At 43.9% G+C, this 10,670-nt stretch overlaps 2 protein-coding genes across 2 annotated transcripts in view; one reads left to right on the forward strand and one right to left on the reverse strand.

Annotated features, from left to right (window-relative positions):
* Positions 1 to 3,610, forward strand: part of Med4 (mediator complex subunit 4) — a 12,992-nt gene extending 9,382 nt beyond the window's left edge. The window contains exons 5-7 of the mRNA XM_031361880.1: positions 1,644 to 1,730; positions 2,219 to 2,350; positions 2,927 to 3,610. Of these exons, the coding sequence (XP_031217740.1) occupies positions 1,644 to 1,730; positions 2,219 to 2,350; positions 2,927 to 3,099 (392 nt within the window). The 3' untranslated portion in view covers positions 3,100 to 3,610. The remainder of the gene's footprint in view (positions 1 to 1,643; positions 1,731 to 2,218; positions 2,351 to 2,926) is intronic.
* On the reverse strand, positions 2,189 to 10,385 carry Nudt15 (nudix hydrolase 15). The gene is made up of 4 exons (XM_031361881.1): positions 10,076 to 10,385; positions 8,280 to 8,476; positions 6,206 to 6,529; positions 2,189 to 3,138 (listed from the first exon to the last, which is right to left on the reverse strand). Exons 1-3 carry the CDS (start codon positions 10,228 to 10,230, stop codon positions 6,369 to 6,371), a joined length of 513 nt encoding a protein of 170 aa, XP_031217741.1. The 5' UTR covers positions 10,231 to 10,385; the 3' UTR covers positions 2,189 to 3,138; positions 6,206 to 6,368.
* Between the last annotated feature and the right edge of the window lie 285 nt (positions 10,386 to 10,670).

Genomic DNA, 10,670 nt, shown 5'->3' on the forward strand with positions numbered 1-10,670 from the left:
TTAGGATGGTACCGTGGGAGGCTGCCTGCCTGAGACACAGGTCCACGTCTTAGGATGGTACCGTGGGAGGCTGCCTGACTGAGACACAGGTCCACGTCTTAGGATGGTACCGTGGGAAGGCTGCCTGACTGAGACACAGGTCCACGTCTTAGGATGGTACCGTGGGAAGGCTGCCTGCCTGAAACACAGGTCCACGTCTTAGGATGGTACCGTGGGAGGCTGCCTGCCTGAAACACAGGTCCACGTCTTAGGATGCTGATGAGGACTAGGGAGATGGTGCAGTGGGGACAAAGCTTGTTCATGTGTGATCCCTGGAACCAATGTGAGCTGTGTGTGCCCACACTCATGTGCTCTCTCTCTCACACACACACACACATCCTCATGTGTGTGCACACGAAAATAAAAAATCTAGTTGATAATACTACTACAGTCAGGCTGTTGGAAGGATGCCCAGTAGTTACTATAACATGTAGTGTGTTCTTGCACCGTAGTTACTATAGCGTATGGTGTGTTCTTGCACTGTAGTTGGCATTCTGAAGAGGGTAGACGTATCTCACAACCCTCCTTTAGTTTATAACCAATGATAGAAGGGGGGGTAAGTCTTTTTACTTACATGTATAGTGAAGACAGTGGTTTACAAAAGTGTTAGAGAAAGAAAGAGGAGCAGGATTTAAGTTGGATCTTGAAGATTAGGCAGAGACAGTGGTGGAAACCACACAACTTGGGTTCCAGGTAACAGTGCTTCTTACATCAGATGAATGCAGGTTCCAAAGTACTGACGTATCTAAATAAAATCATTTGATGTAGAATGTACTTATCTGAGAAGGGAACTCTGGAGTCAGAGACCATCAGCTAGTATACTGTGCGTGTCTGCCTTCTGCCCACTTTAAAAGCCTTACATGTTCTAGTTGGTATTTATACCGAGAGTGAAATTACAGCTGTTTCACTTTAATACTTTGTGCTTTTGGTTTACATTTAACCATTTCTCCATCTGTGATTTGTTCTCTGCTTGCCAGTATGGAATCTACTTTCTGATTGTTACATTCAAGAAAACAGTTAATATTCTCTGAGAGATGGGTGGGCTTCTGTAGCAAGAAGCAAGTCTCTAGGAGAGGTAGCTGAGTCCATTGCTCAGGACTGGCTAGAAATCCATAGTGCTTTCTGAAACAAGTCTAAAGTTTATAGAATGAAAAGCTATTCCCATTGCTCAGAGGTAACTACTACTACTGTTTGGTACACAGTCCTTTCAGAGCCTCAGAGTCCTTGGTGCTCACACAGAGGATGCAAACTGTTGGGTTAGCAGCTTGGATGTTGCTGGAATGAAAAGCTTTCCCCTTGGTTTACTGTCCTTCACTGTGACATTCAGAAGAGCTCTGCATTTGATGGCGGCTAGTAATTGGGACTACTGAGCATTATCACGCTGGCCTTAAGTTTATGTTAGCTGCCTTTGCCGAATGGGTAGCTTGATTCTTTAGTTTAGAAATCTCTAACGGTTTTGGCGTATGTGCAGGTGTTTGGGAAGATGGATGGCTTAGATGATCCTATTTCCTGATACTTTGAAATTAGATATGTTGTGTGACTGTGATGTATGCTCTTCTAAACTTGTGTTTAATGGTATGAACTGTTCTATTTTCTCACCTCAGGCGCTATCTCCTCTGAAGAAATCATTAAATATGCACACAGGATTAGTGCAAGCAATGCTGTATGTGCTCCTCTCACTTGGGTTCCAGGTAACAGTGCTTCTTACATCAGATGAACGCAGGTTCCAAAGTACTGACGTATCTAAATAAAATCATTTGATGTAGAATGTACTTATCTAGAATAACATCTGCTAACAAAGGTATTTGTCTTCAGTGTTGTAAATAATGCCATTTGTTACCTTCTTTTACCCTTTTACTTTACCCCTTTACCCTTACTGTGTAGCCCTGGCTGTCCTGGAACTCACTTTGTAGACCAGGCTGGCCTGGGAAGGGAAGTCCGAGTTTTGATCTGCCTTAGAGGTATGTGCCACCGTGCCCAGCCTGAGAGCTTCAACTGTAGCTTCAGGCAAGTGTGGTGGTACATACTCTAAAGGCACGTGCTGAAGGCCGAGGCAGGAGTGCAGGGTTGAGGCCCACAAAGCACTTTAGTCTTTTAGTGTGAACCAAGGAAAGCTAATTCTTAAAGAACATATAAATGCTTTTAAAACTTGAGTTAAAAGCTGTCTTTATTGTTTTAGGAGACCCTCGGAGGCCATACCCAACTGATTTAGAGATGAGAAGTGGATTGCTGGGTCAGATGAACAATCCTTCCACCAGTGGTGTGAATGGTCACCTCCCAGGGGATGCTCTCGCAGCAGGTAGACTGCCAGGTAATGCCAGCTGGATGGGTGTTTTCAAGCAGACCAAGGGTTTTCAGAGGTGCCTGTGAGGCACTGTCTAGCAGTGGACATCAAGGTCTGTTACGCAGGTTCCCTGCCAGTTTATTCTTCTGTGCTTTCTTCATCTAAAGGCCCTGCAGGGGTACATAGGACACTGACCTAAGCCCCTGTGTCCCTTATGTGCATCTATCTTCTGCCACTTTCCCCAGGCCTGGCCTTCCCTATCATGACCACTCTGAAGAGCATTTTTGCAGTTGTGAGGCATGCTTCCCAAGTAAAATTAAGCACATTTTATAGGTGCTGTGTTTTAATGTGAAAGAACCTTTCTAAGGAGAGGACATACGTGGGGATATGCTTTCTGAAGCCAATTTTAGTTATCACTTCTGTGTTAAAGTGTGGATTTGGGAATTTGCTTTTTTGTGTTTAGCATTGCGAATCCCTAACCTTGTTAGATCTTTGGTACTACAGGCAGGCGGGTGGGTAGATAGAATCAAGATACTTGCATAAAGGGAGGGGATTGTAGGTTGATCACAAGTAGAACTAATCCCATGTGCTGCTTCTCCCCAGATGTCCTTGCTCCACAGTACCCATGGCAGTCTAATGACATGTCTGTGAACATGCTGCCACCAAACCACAGCAGTGACTTCCTGTTGGAACCTCCTGGGCACAACAAAGAAAACGAAGATGACGTTGAGGTGATGTCTACAGATTCTTCAAGCAGCAGTAGCGACTCTGACTGAGAAAGGTGCGGGATGCACAGACTCCAGTGCTGCAGAGTTCTGCCAAGGGGGAGATGAAAAGCACAGACTAAGGAGCCCATTCAAGATCAAAGTGGGTTTTCTTCCTACAGCCCAACCCCTGGTTCTCTGTCTGTTACACAAATGTTTGAGAATTAGTCAGAATTACTGTTGTGTTTGGTTGTGCATAGACGCTCTGGAATGAGACTGAAGAGGAACTCACACACTTCATGGAGTGTACTTAGCAAGGGCACTGAGCTGGGTGTGGTGGCTCATACTTGTAGTCTAGCACCTGGGAGGCTGAGGGATTGCTGTGAGTGTGGCCGCCTTGAGCTACAGAATAAGCTGAGCCACCAGGGTAGCAAAAAAAAAAAGAGGAGGCAGTGAGCTGTGTGTGTGATAATGCAAAAGTGCTCACTTGAAAGTGAAGTTGCCTGCTATTAAGGTGACAACTGTCAATATGTATATGTGGTAAATACTGTAATTTGTGTAAATAAACTTGGTTTTGTTTGTATTCTTTAATTTTTTTCAATTTTAAAAAATATATTCAATTTAGGTACACCTTCAGTGTAGGAATGAAACATTTAAATCCAGTTGAATTTAAGTGGGGCAGTGGTGGCACATACCTTTAATCCACCACTCAGGAGGCAGAGGTAGTCACAATTAAGTCTCTGAGATCGTTAAATTGTAACTGAAAACATTTATTATAATCCCATACTACACAGACACATGCACATAGAATATGGAAGGTTTTAGAATAGAAGGCCACTGTCTCATGCCATTACCTTGTCTTCTGTGATCTTTTTCTCATCTTTTATGGGCCTGGGTGTCCCTGCTTACATAAGGTAGGCAGGCTAGTCTGGGACTTGCCGTCACCTGCCTTTGCCTTTTACTGTATCTCAAAAACAGTTACTTTTAACTTTTTAGCTACCTAGTATTTAGCATCTGTGTCCAAGATGTTTATATAATTATCAGTTTTAGATAAGTGTAAGTATCAGTCTTAGATAGTTAATGTAATAACTGTCACAGAACATTTAAGAAACAGCCCAAAACATAAAGAACTTGGCCTTCTACTCTTGAGTACCAGTCAACATTTTGAAATAGATTCTTGCTAAAACCCCACATGTCCCAGGCATGGTGGCACATGCCCCAGTACTGGTGTGGCAGAGGCAGGCAGATGTCTCAAGAGTACTAGGCCAGCTCATGTTGATGCTGGGTCTACGGACAAGCAGCAAGCACTCTTAACCGAGGAAGCACCTCCTAGACCCAGACGCTTAAGGACCACACATTTATCATACCTGAGTGCAGACATTTTGATAAATACATAGGCATAAGAGAAGGCGAGATTTATAAATAGACGTTAAGAGGTGTCAATTCACAGAAGTGAGCTTATAAAAGATGAGGTGTGAGCTAGTGCACTCGGAACCCCTTTGGGTATCATTTTTTTCTATAGTCTTGCTGTAATTTTATCTTGGAGATGAGGCCTGAATCAAGCCTAGCAGGAACTCTACCGCTGAGCTAAATGTGCAGTTCCCCCTTAGGTGTGGATGCCTTTACAAAACCTTAAAAGTGAGATTATTTTTGTAAGCTTCTAGGAAATAATATTTAACACTTGAAATTTAAAATTAGAAAAGTTTATTGGCCATATATTAAAAATCAAATACATGTCAACATAGTTTTTATAAGCTATTCAGTGAGAAAGTCACTTTGGATTTTGTCAAATCTCTTCAATGTCTGACCTGACAGAAGGAAGCTGGCTTCTCTAACTGCATTTGCATTCAGTCTGCTATGGCACTCAGCCTGCTATGTGTAAAGTTCAACCCCCAGTACCCAAACCAAACAACCCAGGAAATGATGGACCAGCCACTTGGGGAACTACTGTGCACACTTAAAAGGGAGAGGGGCGGGGGTGGGAGGTGTAGCTTGAGTCAGCATCAGGGCAGCCAAGGAGGACTGGAAGTTCGAGGTTATCTATCGTCAGCTACACAGTGAGCTGGAAGCCAGCTTGAGATATATGATCTCAATAAATGAAGAACTTAGTCATATCTGGCCATAATAAAAATAACTCTGGGCTGTGCAGGCATAGCTGTCTTCAACCATCTGCCCAGGCTGTGCATAGCAGGTGTGGCCAGCACTCTCCAACCATCTTCATTGGTTTTGCCCTGATCAAAAATTAACCCATGTGAAACAGGAATACTGGGTAAAGAACAGGACCCACAAGTAAAGGATAAAGGGCTCACATGGCACCTGTGCAGGACAGAGCGATGGCAATGGTGAAAAACCACCTCACATGAAGAGCTCGGCAGGGGCCTGTGCAGCAGAAGGGCCAGTGACTGCCCAGTAACAGAAACTTCATCAGCCAGAAAACTATGCTGTGCCTGACCAAAGAGATCCAAGCCTGGATGCTGATAAGCATGAATGGGCTGGTCAGAAGCATTAGCTGTTAATGTTAGCTAAGCATGACGTGGTCCTTAGGCCAACAACACAATTCTCTTAAACCCAAAGCCCCCTCCCAGTCCAGAAACAGGTTAAAAACCAAATGACCCTCAACTATCACAGCAGACAACATGCAATCCTGTGAGACATTTCACTGTTCAATCTCTCATGGTAAAATTTTACAATTTGCTAGGGGGAGAAAGCAGCCAACCAACCTTTGGCTGTGATGTTCTGGAAAGTTCTTGACCTCTGGGAAATCCCCCACAGTAGGCGATTCAACGCATTGCCCTGTGTAATCCCAACATACAAGGACCCCAGTCTCAGGCCATGAAAGGGAGACGCAAGAGGACCTGGCCATTAGCAGCATCCACAGCTTAGTCGTGCACTTATCATGGATTCTCTCAGAAACCAGGGGAATACTGCGTACTGCTTTTCATAAACTCTAGTTACATGAATTGTCATTTCAAAGTTCTTTTCTAGTGGCTAAAAAGGAAAAGGAAAGACCATCAAGCATGATGAGTTTTTCAGTAGGCACACTGCTTTAGAACTTGAACGGCCATATTTGAGTTCCGACCTCTGAACTAGCACAAGACAATCTATTAGGGCCGCCTCCATGCAGCTGACAATGGTAACTGCAGTAGTGCAGATAATGAACCACAAGATCCTTACACACCTTATTCTAAGTCTCCAGGACAATTCAGCAGCACATCCCAGGAAAGGTTTCTTAAGGTTCTTGAATTACATCAGGGGACTCAAATACACTGGTGACCACATGGATAAAGCTGAGTTGTCCTGAAACAGAAATTTTCATTTACTGTTTTTTGTTTTTTTTTAAATCAAGGAATCTTCTTGGTCCTTTCAAGGTGCTGTCCTCGGTATCCTTCCAGGTGGTTCAGGTCCTCTTTAAATGGATCATAACCTTGCTCTTTTAGACAACGGAGAGCCCAGAAAAGCTGATCTAAGGGAGGAAATTCTTCCCAAGGAATCCACTCCCAACCTAGAAGAGAAATTGACAATCAGTACACAGAGATGGCAGAAAGCAAGGAGTTTCCATTTGTTGGACTAACCTACTATATATTCAGAAAAACATTAGCTGAATTTACAAGTGACTTCTCACTACTTGAACTAACAGCAATGTCTGGCCTGGCTTGGCTGTCCAAATAAAACCTACATTTAGAAGGAAGAGCTTGGGAAGGAAAAGGGGACCGGGAAACACTGGACTGTTTCTTGCTTCTTTGTTTGAGACTGGGTCTCGTGTATCAAAGCATTCAGTCCTTACCTGAGCTCATCTGAGCTGTCTACTGTTCACAGATGAGGAAAAATGGCCCACCATTAAGTAACTTGGCCAAGGTCACAGAGAACAGTTAGATCTAAACTGGACCCCCAAATGGGGCCATTGGCTATGTCTAAATTATATTACAGGCTGGATTCCGATCAGGTATACTACAGAAGGATTGCTGGGAAATAAACACAAGCCTAAAATCATCATTCCTCCAAAACTTGTGAACTGAGTTTCTGCCAGGCAGAGCCTCCATTTGTCTTATGTCTCTTCAGCTCAGCAATTGCAGCATCTAGCTACCTAGTAACACATATCGAAGTCCTGAGCTAGGGAGCACCCACTTCCCTACAACCCAGCCCCACTCTAAGCTTCCAGGCAGTTTCAGCTTACAGGCTTCCTCCCATCACAGACTACTAGTTCTTTAAAACTCTCAAGGCTTTCCCCGCATTTTCACTATTTTGTGTTGTACGTTTCAAGTCCCCCCCCCCACCCCCCGACCCCCTCAGATACCTATAGCATCTTTCAACTTCTCCAAATGAGCCTTTCTTTCTAACCATGGAGTGGTCCAGCTTGGTAGTTTTGTTGTCCCCTTAACACAGGAACACAGGTAGTCTGTATCTTACATCCCTCGGGATCTACATATTTCAACATCTCTACATTGTCTCTGTGCTGCTGTAACAGGACAGCTTGCAGACATTCATTTTCACATAGTTCTGCAGGTTGGAAGCCTAAGATCAAGATGCTGGCAAGACATGATGTTTGGTAACAGCCCATTTCCTGGCTCATGGGACAGCCATACTCCCTGTGTATCCACATATGGAGGGAGTGGTGAGGATCTCTCTGGGTTTTTTTTTTTTTTTTTTTTCATGTGAGCACTAATTCCCTTTGTGGGCTGTTATGCTTGAAAATGCAGTGCTTGATGCAGAACAGTGGATCCTAGCTGCTGCTGCGGCTATTTTGGGAGGTAATGGGAACTTTAGAGTGTGTGGACTGTGTACAGCAACATGGAGATGTACCTCTGAGGACTACACCTGGTCCTTCTTACTCTGCCTCAGTGCTCCTGAGGGATAATGAGATGAGAAGCCTCTATTACAGCTCCTCCAGGACATTCCATCTCACCAAGGACCCAGAATCAGCAAAGCCCAGGCCCTGCCACCATCACCCCAAGATCAGAATTTCAATGGATTTTTGTTTTTGTTGTTTTGTTTTGTTTCTTTTTTGAGATTGTGTCTCTGTATGGAGCCCTAGCTAGTCTGGAACTTTCTATGTAAACCAGGGTGGCCTCAAACTCCCAAAGATCTTTCTCTCTCCGCACTAACCCCCAAGTGCTAGGGTTAAAGTCACCACTCTTAGCTCCAACACAGGAATTTTTGAGGGCATAGACAGAAAGAATCCAATTCTCTTCATATGGCAATGGTACTCTATGCGTCTCTGAAGAAGAGCATGTTATTGTATCTGATTCCCTTACTTTCATTCTTTTCAGGTTCCATATTCCTTGGCTCCGAATCATGAGTCATGTCCACCTCTCCTTTCATCAATATGGTGACATAATGGTAATTCTCTTTCTCAATAAAAGAATTTACCACTGAGGCAAAGCGCACATTTTTCAGGCGAAGCCCAGCCTCTTCCCAGGTTTCCCTCTGAGCGCATTCTTCCCAGGTCTCACTGGAAAAAGAAACACAGCCTGTTCAGTGTACACTGATGTGAGATTCCTGGTTGGAAAGTTATGGTATAATGTAAAAGCAACAGTAATTAGTGTATGCTTTAAAATGATTAAAAAAAAGTCTTCCATCTTGGCATTATGCATATTCTATATTTAGTGATTTGAAGACCCAAAGAGCTTTATGTTAGACTTAAATTAACATTTAACCACCAGCATTAATTCCCAGGCCTGGAGATAGACTCAGGCAGCAAGGGGGCAGTTTAGTGTGTCAGGTAAGAACTCAGGCTCTGGGTGGTGGTAGTACAAGCCTTAATCCCGGTACTTTGGAGGCAAAGGCTGGTGGATCCCTGTGAGTTTGAGGCAGACTGGTCTACAGAGGGAATTCCAGGACATCCAAGACTGTACAGAGAAACCATATCTCAAAAAACAAAAACAAACAACAACAACAAAAACCACTCCCCCAACCCCCAAAACAAAACCAATCAACCAACCAAAAAAAAAAAAAAAAAAACCAAAAAAACCAAAAAAACCAAAACAACAAAAACCAACCCACCATCACCACCAACAAAACCCAGGCTTTTAAGTCAACTGTACCTGGTGGGGAAAAACATTAACTTTCTTACGGGTTTTTGTGTTTTCAAAGTGCATTAAATGCTTTCTTCATGCTTCAAAAGCCTCAAAATTGAGGCAATTAGGCAACAGAGAAGGAGATGATCAGCATTAAGGGGCTTGTGACACTGTACTTCCAGGCCACATAGGAAGTCCAGGTTACTTTCAAGAGGAAGGAGGTTGTCAGCCTGGTAGAGTAACGTTTCCCTTCCCTGTAATGGAGAGCCTGAGAAGCACCTCCAGTGAATCAGTCCTGCCATAATTCCAGCACTCAGGGAGCTGAGGCAGACAGATCTCTGTCTCTTATAAATAAATAAATCTAGTAGATAATGGGGACCCAGATGATTACAGATAATAGGAAGTCTCAGATTTCCTTTTTAATAGTCTACAGAATCAAGTCTGGTGCTTGTTAGATAAGGAAGGCTTGAAGTTTTACTTTCTAAGTGTTTTATAACACTACATTATTTTAAATTACTATACTATACATTACTAAAGGAAACCACACTGGATCTGGATGATTTAGATACTCTTATCTTACTTTAAGGCACACTCAGATTAGAACACGTTTTTTGGGGGGGTACAGCCAGGGTTTCTTCATAATTGTGTAGAAACTGTCTTGGTTACTCTACCCCTTTTGTGGGACTGGCACATCCACCGTGCAGAAGCGGCGAGGCCAGTTTCACAAAACTCCGATATATTTAAATCTCATGGGGCAAAGGGAAGAGTCCCAGTTTTTCATAAATATCCACTTTCTCATAAGCACTACGTAATACAAACGACTTCCACCTGCAGCCAGAAGAGGGCAGAGCGAGGACTTATGGGGCCAGGGTCCTGGAATAGCGCTCCCTCCTGGCTGGATCCCGGAGGACACCGGGGCCATAGAGAACACACGGAACTCAACTGCGCGGTGACGCGCGTCACACGGACCGATAAAGTCGTGCGGACTAGTGATATTCCCGAGACTTCCGCTTCCCCGAGGTCGTCCTGCTCACCCGAATTCCAAATGGCCCCCAGGAAGCTGGAAACTGCCGGCTCCAAACGACCCTTTCCTTTTCCCAAGAAGGACGCAGCGGGGATGCTCGCAGCTCAGCACCACCACGCCGACCCCAACTCCTGGCTGCTGCCTCGGCTCCGCGTTAGCGGCCATAGCGCTTGGCTGACCCCGGAAGTGACGTTAAACTCCGCCTGCGCCTTCAAGCTGTACGGGAAGCGGTGGGAGCCTCGCTCATTGCTTTTGTGAGTGTTGTGTCTCAGAAATCAAGTGTCGCCTAGTGGATAGATCCTGTAGACACAACCCATATAAATAACTGATTTAAGAGTACTCAAAGATGATTTGGAGAAGTAAATGAGACTAAATTTCTCCAGGATAAATTCATATTTTAGAGAAAAACAAATTATACTAGATAAAAATATACATCAATTAAAACTGAACTATGAAATGAAAAAACGGGGAAATCAGCTGTAACAAGTTTGACATCTTAAATCTTTGAATGGGTGGGTGTGTTTTAAAAGTTTTCATTTATTTCTACTAATGTGTGCATAATTTTAGAAACTCAATAGTACAAAACAGCCCAAGGACTCCTCCCC

Source organism: Mastomys coucha, unplaced genomic scaffold (assembly GCF_008632895.1).
Source record: "Mastomys coucha isolate ucsf_1 unplaced genomic scaffold, UCSF_Mcou_1 pScaffold9, whole genome shotgun sequence".
NCBI lineage: Eukaryota > Metazoa > Chordata > Mammalia > Rodentia > Muridae > Mastomys > Mastomys coucha.